This window comes from Osmia bicornis, unplaced genomic scaffold (genome assembly GCF_907164935.1).
Source record: "Osmia bicornis bicornis unplaced genomic scaffold, iOsmBic2.1, whole genome shotgun sequence".
Classification (NCBI taxonomy): domain Eukaryota; kingdom Metazoa; phylum Arthropoda; class Insecta; order Hymenoptera; family Megachilidae; genus Osmia; species Osmia bicornis.
In genome coordinates, this window is record NW_025791440.1 from 1 (window position 1) to 17,060 (window position 17,060).

At 51.4% G+C, this 17,060-nt stretch overlaps 2 protein-coding genes across 2 annotated transcripts; both read left to right on the forward strand.

The window, feature by feature from the left end:
* Positions 1–5,973: 5,973 nt before the first annotated feature.
* Positions 5,974–6,765, forward strand: LOC123989171. Its single transcript, XM_046289848.1, has one exon. It carries the CDS (start codon positions 5,974–5,976, stop codon positions 6,763–6,765), a length of 792 nt encoding a protein of 263 aa, XP_046145804.1.
* Positions 6,766–8,342: 1,577 nt separating this feature from the next.
* On the forward strand, positions 8,343–9,461 carry LOC114881941. Its single transcript, XM_029198826.2, has one exon. The coding sequence runs from the start codon at positions 8,343–8,345 to the stop codon at positions 9,459–9,461; it is 1,119 nt and encodes a 372-aa protein (XP_029054659.2).
* Positions 9,462–17,060: the final 7,599 nt, after the last annotated feature.

A 17,060-nucleotide genomic window follows, 5' to 3' on the forward strand; every position in this document is an offset into this window, starting at 1 on the left:
GCTGTGCCGCCTCTTCAGCGCCGCACAGTGGTAAAATTTCTAATTCTAGGTGGACAAAAATGATATTTCTGAATTAATTGAAAATGGATTTGAATGGAATGATGTATTAACATATATACTGAAATAAATAATTTCAATAATAATATCTCAGTCTTTCCTTTGTTTCACCCATTATTACCATCCAAACGTCTGAAACTGCAGTGTATGCTGGAGGCCAATTTCTCCATGGTAATAAACACGCAACAACACAAACGTGTTATTAATTGAAATAGTTATATAAAGTGAATTTTTTTATTACAAGGAACAAAATGGAAGGTAAGTAAATGTAAAATTAATGCACATTTCCTTTTTTTTACTCAGTGAAAAGTAATATAAGGTTATATCTCGACTCAAGCATGCTCAAGCTGTATAACTGTTTTATATTGTTTCTATATGAATTACTTAACAATGCCCAAGAAAAATTAGCTGGTACATTCTGCACCTTACCGAGAAATTATCAATTCCAGGTGCATACGCAATTTCGCGGAAACACTTGTTCGATGTATGGCTGAACGAATCGAAGAAAGAGGCGAAAATTTCACAACTTGTTTATCATGTTTTAAATTATTTTAATATTAATGATGTTCGAGAGAATATGGAAACCGTTATAATGGACCGTATTAGAAAATTAGCTTATATTATGTCCCAAAAATGGACGAAGAGCCACCGCGTAAAAGAAAAATTTATAAAAAAGAATTCGTTGTGGTTGGAAGGTTTCACATACTTTCCTGAATTACAAAAAAGTGAGACTGAACAGCAGCCTTCAACATCTAAAGGTCCTGGTCGCCCTAGAAAAATATTTCATGAAGGAAGTGAAAAAACCAAAAAACGCCGAATACAATCATTATTAGAAACATATAGTAATGACGAAATTGTGTATGCTGCACAAGTAAGTTTAACATCGGAAGGAAAGCGTGATGCTGCTTTTCTAGTGAAAACAGCAGCATGTAGATCTCCTGAAGGGCGAAGGGTAAAACGAATGAAAAAGAATTTTCAAACTTCACAGGCTAAACCAGAAAAACTTAATAAGGAAGAAGCACTAGCTGCATTTTTAGATGAGAAAATGACGAAACGGGCATATGAGGCGGTACAATAACGTTTAAAAATGCATGGTTTTAATGCGTTTCCTTCGTATGCTTTTGTTCTCGAAGCAAAAAAGGAATGCTATCCGGACGAAATTAAAGTTACGGAAATTTCTGCTGAGGTGCCGTTACAATCTATCATTGACCATACCATTAAACGAATTTGTAAGGTACAATAACCAGTATTACACCACGCAAAAGACAAACTGAGTGATATTGAAATTATATTCAAATGGGGATGTGATGGTACCTCTGGCATGAGTAAGTGTAAACAACGGTTCAAAGAATCCAATGAAAAATCAGAAGACAGCTGGATGTTTGTTGTCTCATTAGTACCATTACAAATGTATTATACAGAAGATGGTAATAAACTAATATTATGGCAATACACGACACCATCGAGCACTAGATTTTGCAGGCCAATAAAATTACTATTACAATCTGAAAAATCTGAACTAAAAAAAGCTGAAACAAAAAAAATAGAAGATGCAATAAAAACATTAACTTCCACAAAATTAATGATAGCAGCGAAACCAATCGAAATAAAACCAATTCTCGTTTTTACTATGGTTGATGGTAAAATTTGTAACAGTTTGATGAATATGTCTACCCAAAAATGTTTTACATGCGGATGTGGACCACGTCATATGAATAAATCGATTAACTCAGCTACATCCTCGGTCGTGATCGATCCAACAACTTACAGGTTCGGACTATCCCCTCTGCACACGAGAATTCGATGCTTTGAGTGCTTGTTAAAAATTTCATATCGTTTAGAAATCAAACAATAAACAATAAAATCAGAGAACGAAGAAAAAGTAGCAAAACGAAAGGACAAAATACAGAAGAGATTTTGGACTGAAATGGGTCTGCTAATTGATATTGTGAAGCCTGGTTATGGTACTTCAAATGACGGGAATACGGCTCGTCGATTTTTTGAAAATCCAGTGCAATCAAGTGCCATAACAGGCATAGATCAAAATTTAATAACCCGTTTTTGTATATTGTTACAAGCTATTTCATGTGGATATGAAGTAAATGCAGATAAATTCGAAAAATATGCCACAGACACATTAAAAAAATTTGTACAATTATATCCTTGGTATCTCCTCCCACCAACCGTCCATAAATTACTTGTGTATGGCTCTGACGTTATTAAAAATACTTTGCTACCCAATTGGTCAGCTCTCCGAGGAGGCACAGGAGTGTAGGCATAAAGAAATAAAAAAATATAGAGAAGGAAATAGTAGAAAATTTTCACGGGAGTGCACAATGAGAGATATATTTCAGATGCTATTGGTTTCCTCTGACCCTTTTGCAAATAATCATAGAAAAAAAACAATTAAGTCAAATTCGAAGCTATCAACTGAAGTCTTTTCGCTATTAACTGATTCTGACAGATTTAACAGTAGTGAACATGATATTGGGGACAGTGATTCTAGTTATAATGAATCACTGATTGATAGCGATAAATTTATAATTCCGTTAAATTCTTAATTATAGTATACATTAAATTATAGTATGTTTAACATTCTCGGAGTGCCCTAACCCCCGAAAGGGGCGCGGGGAACCAGGACGACCACCGGTCGATCCAGGCTGAGCCCCAACCGAGCGCGTCTCCGGGTGGCGGATAGGAGGACGACCAGGTGCGTGAAGTGGACCCCGAGTACCGCAGAACGGCTCGCCTCAGGTGACCGGGACACGGGAAAGGAGCGTCTATGGAGTGCTCTGGCCAGCGGGTGCTATAAGGGATCCCTGAAGGCCTAAAAACCCTCGGCGGAGAACTAAAGCCCCGTCGCGGACCAGCTCCCCAAGCTAAGGTGTAAGCTATCGTGCCGAGAGTTGGATGGCACCGGGGTAATGGTGTCTCGAATGATGCCCTTGGGGTACCAGGCGCACCCCCATTGTATTTAGCCTTACCCCTGTAAGCGGGCTCTGCAGGGGCGGACCTTTATTTCCCGACCACTCGTGGGATCTATATGGACATTACTAAACAAACAAAAACAACACCAACACAAAAACAAACAGACAGAGACGTGACAGGAACAGTCACGGACTCTAACGAATACGCGCCCGGAAGCGGTGTGACGGAAGGGTTAAGGGGCCCAATTTTGGGCACCACCCCCGAAGCACCGCTGACGAGCGACACAAGCAGGAGCGCGTCTGAGACGGGCGAAGCTATAGCCTTGCCAGCCCTAGACTCGCTCACGCTCGATGAAGAGCTCTCCTCCAATGTAACCGGGGACGTACAGGGAGAAATCCCTATTCTGGACCCGGAAGCATGGCGGAAGATGAAACGCTGTGGGGCAGCCAGGAAGAGGGCCCGGAGGGAGCGTACAGCTCGCGAAGGGAACTCTGACGGGACTGTCCCCACGGACAAGAAATACGAGGCTGGAAAGGCCCCAGCGACGGCGACCGCGAAGGGAGGCTCGGCAATCGGGCAACCTATCGCGGGAACGTCAAAGGGAGGCCATAAGGGAGCGGACGGAAAGGGGCTCAAAAGGTCCCGGCCGTCCATATCCCCAAACACCCAACCTCTAGCGAAATGGCGACAGAAGGTGTTCCCGTCGCCGGTAACCTACAAGGAGGCGTTGACGACGGAGAGGAGGCTGGCCATAGCGCCGGCCAACTATCCAGCGGCAACACTCTCAGAAGAGCATGTAACCGTATATGTTACATAAGTATCCAAGCCAGTAGGGGTATACCCCTTAAGTGACGATGATTCCCACTCGCCTGGGATGCGTGCGCATCGATCCCCACACGGTATCGATCCCTACCTAGGATCGATCGAAGGAGGTCGATGCGGGATCGATGAGCAGGCACTCTGCGTTCGAACGCACTAGCGTTAACACGCGTAAGACGAGGGTCCGTTGGGCGAGAAACGATACACGAGGACGAGTCAAACCGACTTAGTACAATCGTCAAACTGCCGATCTACTATCTTCGTGTATGCGCCTCAAACCGAGGAGTCGCGTGCACAAACTGAGCCGCGGCACTGCTTCAAGGACCCACATTCGCGAATAACCAAGGTTTCGTCGTGGTAGTCAATTTATAGAATTTAACTCCATCTAAGTTCTCGGTTACATTTATTTCTGTTCACATCAACACCAGTGAAATAAATTCCGTGAAGCAGTGCCGCGACTCAGTTTGTGACTCCTGGGTTCGTGGCGCATGGGATTCGTGCTTCGCGTTTTGTAAAGTCAAAATAGTTTCTTTTCATATAGTAATACATCATTAAAGTCACGGTTACTATCCATTAGTGACGGAGTTAACGTCAAGATCACAAAACTGTGCTCTGCCGAACCCTCCTAGTCGTTCTAAGGGATAGTGTCCAGTTAATCCAATTTGTAGCATTTCTCGCCTAACGAAACAAATCATCTAATTGATTCTTTCAACTCCTACTTTACAAATAGTTCAAAATTTGAAGTGTGTGTGAGACGAGCACGGCTCCACACGAATTACTGATACCGGAAATTTCTAAGAGACCACTAACGTGCCTCTGGATGTTTCCTGGACATCACTGCTCGTATGGTGCTTAGTGTGGGTCAGCGATATGGGACTCTATCCCGCCAGGGCCAGACCTCCTATCGTTTTGATAACGACTCTAACGCACAATAAAAATAACATCTAAAAGGAGCTGGAAGAATTAAAAAGATAGCGAGCCAGGAGTGGCGTACCGCGTTTTTGTAAAGTTAAAATCATCGCGTCTAGGAGAAGTAGATCACGAGCCAGGAGTGGCGTACTACGTTTTGTAAACTAAAAGAATATCGGCGTTATAACAACTTACGTATTACCTGAGTGTATCCTTGATAATCAGAATATATAAGTAGATTTTACCAGCTAATCATCTCCGTTTCTTCTCAGACAACCTCCAAATTCTCCGCCACCCAATAACCAATCCGCGAAGTAGAAAAAGCAAAGAAAACAGTTACAAGCAGGGCTCCAACATCGAGCGGGCGATCGTGGAAGCGCTGTACGGGACCCCCAAAGGGGACACCATGCCGCGTTTTGACGAGTGCCGGTTCGGCGGGGGCCTTCTGCTAGTCACCTGCGCGGATGCAAAATCAATAGAGTGGCTAAAAACCACTGTAGCCGCCATAAAGCCCTGGGAGGGAGCAAACCTCCAGGTCATTGATGGTCAGCGGCTTCCCAAATTGAGGAGGATGCTGACCGTCATCCCCGGCCCTCCGACAAAAAGGGAGGCTATTCTGAGACTCATTGAGGGTCAAAACCCAGGCCTCCGCACCGGGCTCTGGAGGATCTGGAGCAGGAGGGAGGGGCCGAATTCGGTCACCCTAGTACTGGGAATTGACCCGGCCTGACATAGCCTCATAAAAAGATTAGGTTTCGAGGTCCACGTGGGAATGCGAAGGGCCCTCTTTAGGTAGGGACCTGCTGGGCCCGCGGAGGACCCGAAACAACAGAAAGAAGGCCCCGGTCACCGAGGGCGGAGAAGATTATGGAATGGGAGGAGAGGAAGGGGAACCTGCGCAGTCGCAGGAGACGCTCCTAGATGCCCCTCCTACCCCCACCACAGCCGATCCACCCCTCGAGGTGGAAAAAAAGGGCGAGGAAGCCGGACCCTCGCAGCGGCCGAGAGAAACCTGCCCAACCGCCCCGCCGGGCAGATACTTACCCAGGGCGGGGCCAGCGAGGGGAAGGCCAACTCTGGCGGAAGCTACGAAGAGGATCGGTCTGATGGGAATACAAAGGGGCGTTCAACGCACCCTACCTCACACCCTGAGGGCCGGTAAGAAAGATAGGAGAGGGAGAGGCTCCGGGAGGGGCCCCCCTCAAAGGTGAATTTTATGCGCCCCTCTGGATCTCCAAGGAACGCGTAGGAGGGCTCGATATGAGATGCGGCTCACTCTACTACGACGCCCCATCTACAAGACCCAGGGCCTGTATCTTCGTCAAGAAGGAGATAACGGCCCTGAAACTAAACGAATACTGCACAGCGGATCTCTCAGCGGTTAAGGTCAAACTTAACCTCGGAGAGAATACGTCTGAGCTGGTGATCTGCTCGGCGTACCTCCCATATGACTCAGAGGACCCTCCACCCACGAGGGAATTCAGAGCCCTGATAGGCCACTGCGCAAATAACGGTCTGCACCTGGTGATCGGATGCGATGCCAACTCGCACCATACCGTATGGGGCAGCACCAATACCAATGGCAGAGGCACAGCACTGCTAGAGTACCTCGCTACCACGGGTCTGGAGATCCTTAACAAAGGCTCCGCCCCCACTTTCGTCACCTCCCGCAGACAGGAGGTAATCGACCTGACCCTGGGCTCCGCAAAGGTGGCACAGGTTGCCAAACACTGGCAGGTTCGAGATGAAAGCACACTCTCGGACCACCGCCTAATTACTTTCAACTTAAAAGGCGACAGGGAAGGCGGCACTGGAGAAGCGTACAGAAACCCAAAGGCCACCAACTGGGCACTCTATAGAGAGGGCCTGGAAGGGAGGCTTAAGGGGCACTGTCAGCGTCCCAGGACCGTAGGCGAAATTGAGCAAGCGGTGAAGCACTTAAGCTCCGCCGTTACTCAAGCCTACGAAGCCGCCTGCCCCGCCAAAATTGTAAGCAGTAGCAAAAGGGTCCCCTGGTGGAACAAGCCAGGAAGGACACCCGAAGACTACTGAACAAAGCCATGAAGGCAAACACGAAGCCAGCCTGGGACAGCTATAAAACGTCCCAGCAAGCTTACAAAAAGCTAATAAGAACCAGCAAGAGGACAGCCTGGAAGACCTTCTGCATAGAAACCGAAGCTCTACCTGTAGTTGCTAGGTTAAGGAAGGTCTTCTCAACAGGCCGCTCACCGGGGTTGGATCGTCTCAGCGACTCCCAAATGGAAGTCTGACGGGCAACCATAAAGAAACACTAGAACACCTTATCCAGACACATTTCCCAGGCTCAGTAGCGGAGGGTCCGGAGCGTCGTCGTAGCGATACGGCGCGCACCGACCCCGCTCCAGCGGACTGGGGAACTGCGGAGAAGGTGATAAACACAGACAGGGTGAAGTGGGCCATCAGCTCCTTCAAAAGATTCAAGAGCCCAGGCACTGACGGCATCTTCCCGGCACTCCTTCAGGAGGGCGGTGAGGACCTGTACAGACGCCTGGGCCAGATCTTCAAATCCTGCCTAGCGAAGGGCTATGTACCCAAAGCCTGGAGACACTCCAAGGTAGTGTTCATCCCTAAACCAGGGAGGGACAATTACGACATAGCTAAGTCATACAGACCCATCAGCCTCACCTCTTTCATGCCCAAAACGCTGGAGAGGCTGGTTGATAGGTACATTAGAGACGAGGTTTTGGCCAACAAACAGCTACACCCCTCTCAACACGCCTATCAAAACGGCAAATCCACCGAGACGGCACTTCATAAACTGGTAGGTTTTATTGAAGGCGCACTGTCGAACGGTGAATCCGCCCTCTGCATTTTTCTCGACATCGAGGGGGCTTTTGACAACACACCCCACGATGCCATTCTGGAAGCCGCGAGGAGGTATAATATTAAGGACTCCGTCGTAAGATGGATCCACAACATGCTGACGAACAGAACAGCCATAGCAAGCCTGGGAGAGGAGACGGTGAGGGCTGACGTCGCGAGGAGCTGCCCGCAGGGAGGAGTCCTGTCCCCCCTGCTGTGGACCCTCGTGGTTGACGAACTCATACGTATACTCGCCACGGAAGGCTTTGAGGTTCAGGGTTACGCCGACGACCTTTCTATTACGGTCAGAGGCAGACACCCGCTGGATCTAGCGCGAAGATTGCAAAAGGCTATCATACTCGTAGAATCTTGGTGTCGATCACACTCGCTCTCGGTTAATCCGAGCAAAACAGAGCTGGTCCTATTTACAAGGAGAAGACGCTTTTATTTTAAGGCTCCTCACCTTTTTGGGACGCAACTACAACTCACAGATGAGGTTAAATATCTAGGTGTAATCCTAGACAAGAAACTCACCTGGAAGAACCATGTGAACAGGCAGACCCAGAAAGCAATCAGGACTTACTGGGCCTGCGGCAGAATGTTTGGCCCCACATGGGGACTCAAACCAAGGGTGTTCAGGTGGATATACCAGGCTATCCTTGAACCTATCATAACATACGATTGTGTGGTGGACCTCCTTGAAGAGGGGAACACACAGAAGGGTTATAGAAAAAATACATAGAATAGCGCTGCTGGGGATAGTAGGTGCACTTCCCACCACGCCCACTATGGCAGTGGGTGCGCTGCTAGATATCAAGCCACCCCATCTAACAGTGATGGCAACGGCTTGGAGAGCGGCCATCCGCCTCCACCAAGCTGAAGAATGGTCCCCGATGGGCGGCGGTCACACCGAAATCCTCAGAGATTCAGGATCAGAGTCAATTCTGACCCACGGTGGAGACCGCTGCAAGACGGAATACCTCTACAGACGAGAATATGATCTAATCATCCCAGATAGAGAGGAATGGCTGAAGAACCCAAACGGCATTCTGACTCCGGGGGGGCTGGTCTGGTTCACAGACGGCTCTAAGACCGGATTCGACACCGGAGCCGGGATTGCGGGGAAGAGCCCTAGGGTCGAAATGACCCACAAGCTGGGCCACCACGTTACGGTCTTCCAAGCAGAAGTGTTTGCTATATGGGCCTGCGCCAAATATAATTTGGAAAGGGCCCACACAGGCAAACACATATACATCTGCAGTGACAGCCTAGCCGTGCTGAAAGCCCTCCACAAAGTGGAAATTAGGTCGAAGCTAGTCAAGGACTGTGCACTGACTTTGAGACAGCTATCTCTGAATAACAGAGTTAAGCTGCTATGGGTATCAGGTCACGCTGGTATCCCAGGAAACGAGAGGGCTAACGAATTGGCACGACTGGGAGCGACAAGCTCCCAACCATGCCATGAGTACCCCATTGGTGTCTCAACCTATGCGTTGAAAGGCCTGGCTAAGGACTGGTTAAACCAGGAATTCACCAGGCTCTGGCATAACGCTAATGGCATGAGACACACGAGGGCCCTACTTGAGGGACCGTCAGAGAAGCTGGGTGACACCTTAATTCACCTAGACAGGGCGCAACTACGCATGCTCGTGGGCCTAGTGACAGGACACTGGTACACGAGGAATCACCTCGCGCGCATGGGTCTCATAGAGGAGACGAAATGCCCGAGGTGCGAGGAGGAGGACGAAACACCTCTCCACGTATTTCTAAGATGCAGAGAGCTGAGGGCTCTGAGAGGATCAATCCTAGGGACCTCGGAACCCGCATCTTTAAGCATTTCGGCTGGCCTGGTGCCGGCGCTTCTAAATTTTGCAACAGAAGCCCAGCTGCCAAGGCACAGTCGGTAAGGAGGATGCCTAGCGGCCCGGGTACAATGGTCCACAAGGACTGAGTGCCCGGCTAGCCTCAACCACACTAATAATAATAATAATAATGTTTAACATTATATTTAAGTAATTTAATTATTTTTACGTTCATTACTTTTTATAAGTAATAAATATATAAATTTAAGAAAAAAAAAATATTTTTATTATAATTTCCACCTCCAATTCATTCAATATAACAGAAATATGTATTTTAACAATGAGATTGTAATTACTAACCCTCGAGAACTTATAAATTATTCCACAATAATTTTATCCACCTAGAATCGAATCTTTTACCATTGTGCGCCGCTTTGGAGCAGGGGGTGTTCCCCTCGATTTGGAAGGAAGGGCGGCTGGTCCTCCACCGAAAGGACGGACGGCACGCAGATTCTCCCGCTGCGTTCCGGCCCATTGTGCTGTTGGACGAGGTGGGAAAGCTCTTCGAGCGTGTCATTGCAAACCGCCTCGTCCACCACCTTTCGAGCGCTGGCCCCGATCTGGCCGACATCCAGTTCGGGTTTCGCGAGGGTCGCAGCACCATCGACGCTATCCAGCGGGTGCGCACCCTCGCCGAGTCAGCCACGTCCTGGGGTGGGGTGGCGCTGGGCGTCTCCTTGGACGTTACAAACGCGTTCAACACCCTGCCCCGTGGAACGGTACGGGGGGCGCTGGTTCACCACAACGTCCCCCCGTATCTGCAGAGGATCATCAGGGCCTTCCTGGATGGCAGGTGGATGCTGTACACGAGCCGGGATGGTACGCTGCACTGGAGAGAGGTCGAACACGGAGTGCCCCAGGGTTCCAAACTGGGCCCCCCCTTATGGGACGTGGGGTACAACGCGGTGCGGCGGGTGAACCTCCCGCCCGGGGTGTGGGCCACGGTATTCGCAGATGACTACTACCTGCTGGCCACCGGGCGGGACTGGTTGAGGACCTGCCGTCGTGCCGAGGTGGGGGTCGCCATCGTGTGAAGAGCGATCCGGAGGCTGGGTCTGGCGCTGGTTCCTCACAAGACCGAGGCCATGTGGTTCTTCGAGCCTCGGCGTGGGGTAGCCCCTCCGGCCCAGCTCTGGCTCGAGGTCGACGGGTGCCGGATCGTGAACGGCCGGGGTCTTCGATACCTCGGCCTGTATCTCGACAGCCACTGGCCGTTCGATGTTCACTTCGACCGCCTGGCTCCCCGATTGCTACAGGTGGCGACCAATCTTGGCCGCCTGTTGCCCAATCTCGGAGGGCCGGGAGAGAGGGTTCGCCGCTTATACGTGGGAATCGTCCGGTCCATAGCCCTAAACGGGGCTCCGATATGGGCCTGCGATCTGGCGGTCAGCAGGCACAGCTGCACTCTGCAGCGGCGGGTGGAGCGCCGGCTGGCCATCAGGATCGTGCGAGGCTACTGCACGATCCTCTGCGAGGGGGCGATGGTCCTGGCGGGTCTCATCCCACTCCGGTACCAGGCGGAGGTCGAATCCAGTACATACTGGTATCCGCGAGCCCTCCGCCAGGCCGGGGAAGACCCGACGGGGCCGACGATCGAGGAACACCGGAGCCAGGTCCGACTGGTCGCGGCGGAAAGGAGGCAGAGATCCCTAGCAGAGGGGGCTGCCGCCGGAAGCCGCGCCGTCGGGGCGGTCCTGCCGATGATATCGGAGTGGCGGGACCGCGGCCACGGCGGCCTGTCGTTCCGGGTCACGCAGGTGCTCTCCGGACACGGGGTGTTCGCGGAGTTCCTGTGCCGTAGGAACAGGGAATGGACCCCCCACTGTTGGCTCTGCGGGGCGTCGTGGGACACCGCACAACCCACGCTGGCGGAGTGCCCGGTGTTTGCAGTGGCCCGCCACGCCCTGACGGCAGGAAGAGGGGAGGATCTCTCTCCGGCAGGGGTCGTGAGACAGATGCTTGCCGGCGAGACAGAATGGAGGGCCGTGACCACGTTCTGCGAGGAGGTCATGGCCCTCAAGGAGAGGTCCGAGCGAGATCGTGAGAGGTACGATCCCGCTCGGTGAGGTCGCGGACGTGGGACGCGACGACGTCGCCAGGATCCGCCGCCGTAAGGGGCGCGGGGTGGCGATGGCGGCTTTGGCTGTTTGCCCCCCGGCGCGACGGATGCGGGACGGGGTAGTGTAGCGGGAGGGCCCGTGTTCCCTCCCGCCTCCTGGGGAGATTTTACGGGGGGTGTATCTTGTGGGGGTGGAATGGGTCGCGGTGTACCCTCCCGCCCCGAACGAAATGAAACCGGACCCCGGTCGGACTCGGGGGCGTGCGGGTGGGGAACCCGTTCTCAATCGGCGGCCCCTCTCCGTCCGCCTCGGGGGGGCCGGGTGACTCCGGGCGGAGAGTGGCGATTTCCCTCCCACGTTGGGAGTGGCGCTGGCCCCCACAGGGGGGGGGGGGGGTGCAGCGGAGCCGAGGGGGGCCCCCTGGAGGGTGGCCGGCCACGGCTCACCGAAGCCCACAGGGGAAGGACTCGGCGGGCCGCAGGCGCCCTATTCGGGCGCCATTGCATGCGGACCCGGGGTGTAGCTGGCACCGGAAGCCGGCGGAGCGCAGTGCTGCGCCTGATCTTCCTCGCGGGCGGGCGGGGGGTTGCTCCTCCCCGTAGCCTGTGAGGGGTTCGTGGCGCGGGGACTGCAGGCGGTACGGGCTGGGGGACCCGGCCGCCATTGCACGCAGTTCCCCCGCGATGGTGCCGGGACCGGGTGCGACCCCTGGTGCCGGCTGGGGGAGTTGTTACATCTCAAGTGAGGTGCGCCTTCAGCGCACGGCGTGGGGGGGGGGGGCTCCAGAGTTACAGTAACCAGGTCCCGGAGCCTCTGCCATACGCCAGAGGAGGTCGCCGTGGGGTTTTAGTCAGTAGGAATCTGACACTCCCCCGCTGCCCTCCCCCAGTGGCGCGGGGGGTCTTATGCAAGATTTCCCCACGAAAAAAAAAAAAGGTTGGGTTAGGATAGGTTTGGTTAGGTTGGAGTCTCGTGCTGGCTGCCGAGCTGGTCGGACGTCTCGTTCGAGGGTCCCGTGGCCTGCCAGGCATCTGGTGCTGCGGGGTTGCATCGTTCTTTGTTGCCTTGATTTTTCTTGATTTTCTACAACTTCTTCGGTTTTTTTTCGGTTTTGCAACATCAGTAATTCCTACGATTTCGCGACCTCTGCGGCCCTTGCTGTGATTCGCGGCGCCTCACAACTATGTGGATACTAAGTGCTAGGTTATCTTCTTTGGTGCATGTGTGTGCGAGTTCTTTTTGTGTCTCCCCGTAATCTGTGCGGTTCTATAAGTGTTACGGAAGTGTACCAGTGATACGAGCTCGCTTCACTAATGTTTTACTGCAAGCGTGCTTTGCGGTTCTATTTCGTGGCTGCGATGTACATTCATGTACATACAACACAATTGCATAACGTAATTCAAACATAGTTTGCTCTCTGTTAATTACAAACCGGCGATGGCTTCTGGAAGCTGTCGTCTGCTCACCAAGTATCGGGCTCTCTGTCAGTAATATGCAAACGATTGTGCTAAACCCTCATCTAACCAAGTATAGCCTAAATCTATGAATGCTTCTTTCATATCTCTTATATCTCATGTGGCACTATGGCTCGTCTGTCCGACCAACTATCAAAGTAGAGAACTGTATTAATTGAATTGAACTCCCTTTGGAGGCGGGGATTGTTGAACCCGTCCCCAGCTTCCTTGGCCCGACGTCGTTAAAAATGAAGCAAAAGGGGTCGCGCGCGAAGTCCTTATTATAGCTAACGGCGGGTTTCACGTGCATGGGCACGACTTGGCCACACTCCTTGGACGTTGACTGATGGCTGATCCACTGACCTGTTTTTATCATCACCCGCAAGCGGGCGGCGGAATTCGCTCGTCGCTCGTCCGCATGTTTCTCCCAGCACTCGATGAGGCGCTTCGCCTCCAACGAGTGGCTAACGCGGTTCGGGTGTTCTCTGACCTGCTGTAGTCTCAATTATACTCTAACTTCAATTGTGCACCTGCTTGGGCAAGCAGCTAGGCAACTAACCAACTGCGATTACCGGCTCATCAACGGTTGAATCCATCCAATCTTAAATCTAATTTCTAGCTCACATATGTACCTAAAACCAGAGTACGAAACCTCTCATAACTCTAATGTAACCTTTCACTCTGTGAACATCGTTTCTAGCATTCTGCTGATCCTAAATCCTGAAATAGTGATCAGCAGCCTATTTTGTGAACTTACATTTATGGCCACTTAGCTTCAACTCCCACGTTAATACAAAACTCAATTTACGAAACCCTCTCAACTTCTAATCACTAGTATAGATTTATAATTATGAATTATGAATTATCAACTCTAGCTCCCTGTTGTCCTTAATTTGGAAATGTTGAGATATAACATACCCTTTTATGCAAACTACATTCTATCAACCTAAATATATTTGCATTTCCTGCGCTGCACGACTGTCGGCAACCTCAAACTCCAGGCTCATCACGTTCGTGTCCTGGTTCTTTGCTGGGCTATGATTTGAAATATGGAATTGAATTTCCCCTGGAGGCGGGGGTTACAGAATACGTCTCCAGCCCCCCTGGCTTGTCGTAAAAGGCGACTAAAAAGGGACCTCGCGCGGAGTCTCTCCAGATTGGCGCCTTCAGGCCGTCGTACATGGACGGGGCTCGCTTGCAGTTGTTCTTACATCGGCCGATGGTCGTCTCATGGACTTAGTTCTGGACATTACGTGCGAGTGGGCGACTTAATACGCTCATCGCCCGCCGGTGCGCGCCTTTCACCCGCTTGACGAGACGCTTAAAACTTCTAGCTCTCACGCCTAATTTTAAATCCAATCATGAAAACTCAACTCTAATACCTGCTTCATTGTTCGAATACCTACCTATCTCCCTGGCAACGCTTAATTTTGAGAAAGATCCGCATCAATTGCCTTCAGGGGACTGTATTAATTGCCTCTTAATTTTATTCTTATGATAAGTTAATTCAAATATACGATTCTTCTCAATTCTCAATCATAATACTAACATAGTCCTTCAACTACGAATCATTGACCCTGGTTCCTTGTCAACTTTAGAATTTTTGACTATTTCAAGATTGCGTTTCATCAATTTAATCATAATTGCATTTGCACAGCACTGATTTTCAATTGATGACCTCGAGTTTCAGGCGTATTAAGCTCGCGTCTCGATCCCTCTCCCCGTACTCCGATCCGCGGTTGATTTTCCTTACCAGTACTCCCCGTGTGGGCCCTTCCCAACTGCTATTTGCCAAAGGTGACGGAACTCGTTAACCCGGCTTCGGACTGCCTGGCCTGCATACTGCACCCATTAAATTTTTAAGTCGGATTTTGTATGGCTTGGCAAGTTGCCCGTGCGGCAGTGCTCATTCGCGGCTCCCCTTCCTCCCTGCTCTCGCTCAGCGTGGCCTCACGAGTACGACTTCGCCTCAATTTTCCAGACACGCGAATAATATACTTGGCATCGATTGTGCCGGTAATGATCAACTCAATGAGTGAACCCTACCTTCGAACTTCTGTGTATGTGTCCTATTTTATGACACGAGTACAGCATTCCTATTACTGGACTGGGTAAACACAAACATTAAGTTATGATCAAGCAATAATGCCTGCAAGGCATCCATTTATTAATAACATTCTACGTAACTCCTTACCTTCCCTTACAAATGTTTTCTTGACATATAAATTCATAGATAAACTCGCAGATACAATAATACACATACTAAACTCACATACTTAACTCACATACTCGCAAACATAATTAGGTGGTCGGGTTGAGTACGTGCGTGCGTTTGGCTTGCCCTCACTAATGCCATTAATTTCGCCGGTCCTGGCCTCACCAGCGCCCGCGGCCATCCCATCGCCTGGGATTCGCGTGTGCCGCGGGAGTGACGGGAGCCTCGCCGGCGGACTCGACGAGACACCATTAACCTTGCGCGTTCTCTTGCTCTCTCCACACTCTCCTTTTTGGTCATCAGCTCGGTTTCAAACGATATAAGAGAGCGTCGCCTTCGTCTATCCAGAACACAGCTTGCAATCGACTTTGGAGTCAGCTCCCCTACCTCCAGGTATAGAAGTGTTCGTTGCACTGCCCAACGATCACACACAAACACTGTGTGGCACGCATCATCGTCCACTGGAGGATCGCAAAACCAGCAGCTCGGGGACGGACTTCTTCCTATCCGATGGAGATAATGAGCAAAGCATCCGTGACCTGTCATCACCTGCGCCAGATTATAGGTTAGGTAACGTGCTCCATTGCTCTCCACCCACGCCTGGATGTTGGGAATCAGCCTGCGAGTCCAGGCGCCGCTCTCCGAGGTTGTCCATTGAGTTTGCCAGCGATCATAGGTGTCATATTGCACCACCTGCGGCAGATTCACGCGCTCTTCCGGGACCTCCGCCTCCTCGTACCCATACAAAGCGGCCCTGGCCCTTATTAACAAGTCCCACGGCATGCAACCTGACAGCACGCACAATGCGTCTGATGAAACGGTACGATACGCGCGTGTCACGCGCAGTAACCCCAACCGCTGTGTCGATGTCAATCGCTGCCTCGCACATCCGTACTTCACCGCCTCGCTCCATACCGAGGACGCATACCAAACTATAGATTCTAGCACTCGGTAATACAGCAAACGCGGTTTCGGACCGCATCCTCGTGGATTCGGTAGCAGCCACGAGAGGTGCTGCGCTACTTTCACTGCCTTCTCACATACCCGGCTCATTTGACTATGAAAGAGTCTGCTATTACTGAACATCACACCAAGGTACCTAATCGAGCGCGATGTCCTGATTATCGCGGCCTCGTTCGATAGTACAAGTCCGTCGAGTACGCGCCGCCCAGTTTAGAGCACTGCTTCTGTTTTCTCTCTCTCTCGTACCACGCCCTCACCTCACGTAAGGCATGTTCTGCCAGTTCGCGCACTCTGTCTAATGATCGGGCTACTATAAGCAGCGCCATATCATCCGCGAAACCCACGGTTGTCACGCCTGGTGGCGGCAGCACCTCCAGCAGCCCGTCGTACGATAGGTTCCACAACAGGGCGCCATTGCACGCGGACCCGGGATGTAGCCGGCACCGGAAGCCGGCGGAGCGAAGGACAGGGCCCGATCTTCCTCGCGGGTGGGCGGGGGGTTGCTCCTCCCCGTAGCCTGTGAGGAGTTCCAGGCGCGGGGACTGCAGGCGGTACGGGCTGGGGGGCCCGGCCGCCATTGCACGCAGTTCGCCCGGCACGGGTGCGACCCCTGGTGCCGGCTAGGGGAGTTGTTACTCCCCCGGTAAGGGGCGCTTTCAGCGCACGGCAGGGGAGGCTCCGGAGTTATAGTAATCAGGTCCCGGAGCCTCTGCCATACGTCAGAGGAGGTCGCCGTGGGGTTTTAGTCAGTAGGAATCTGACACTCCCCCGCTACCCACCTCCAACGGTGGCGGGGGGTCTTATGTAAGATATCCCCACGAAAAAAAAAAAGGTTGGATTCCCGCTTGACGCGTCGAGGAGAGCGGACGTGTTTCGTGGTCGCTCCGTGGTTGGATTTTCAACGCGGTGGATAGCGGCTTAGTTATTCGCGTTTTGTGGTAAAATCATTTTT

What these genes read in the sequence shown, in the direction of transcription:
- LOC123989171 (XM_046289848.1), top strand. Translation starts at nt 5,974, where the DNA reads ATGAGATGCGGCTCACTCTACTACGACGCCCCATCTACAAGACCCAGG.
- LOC114881941 (XM_029198826.2), top strand. Translation starts at nt 8,343, where the DNA reads ATGGCAGTGGGTGCGCTGCTAGATATCAAGCCACCCCATCTAACAGTG.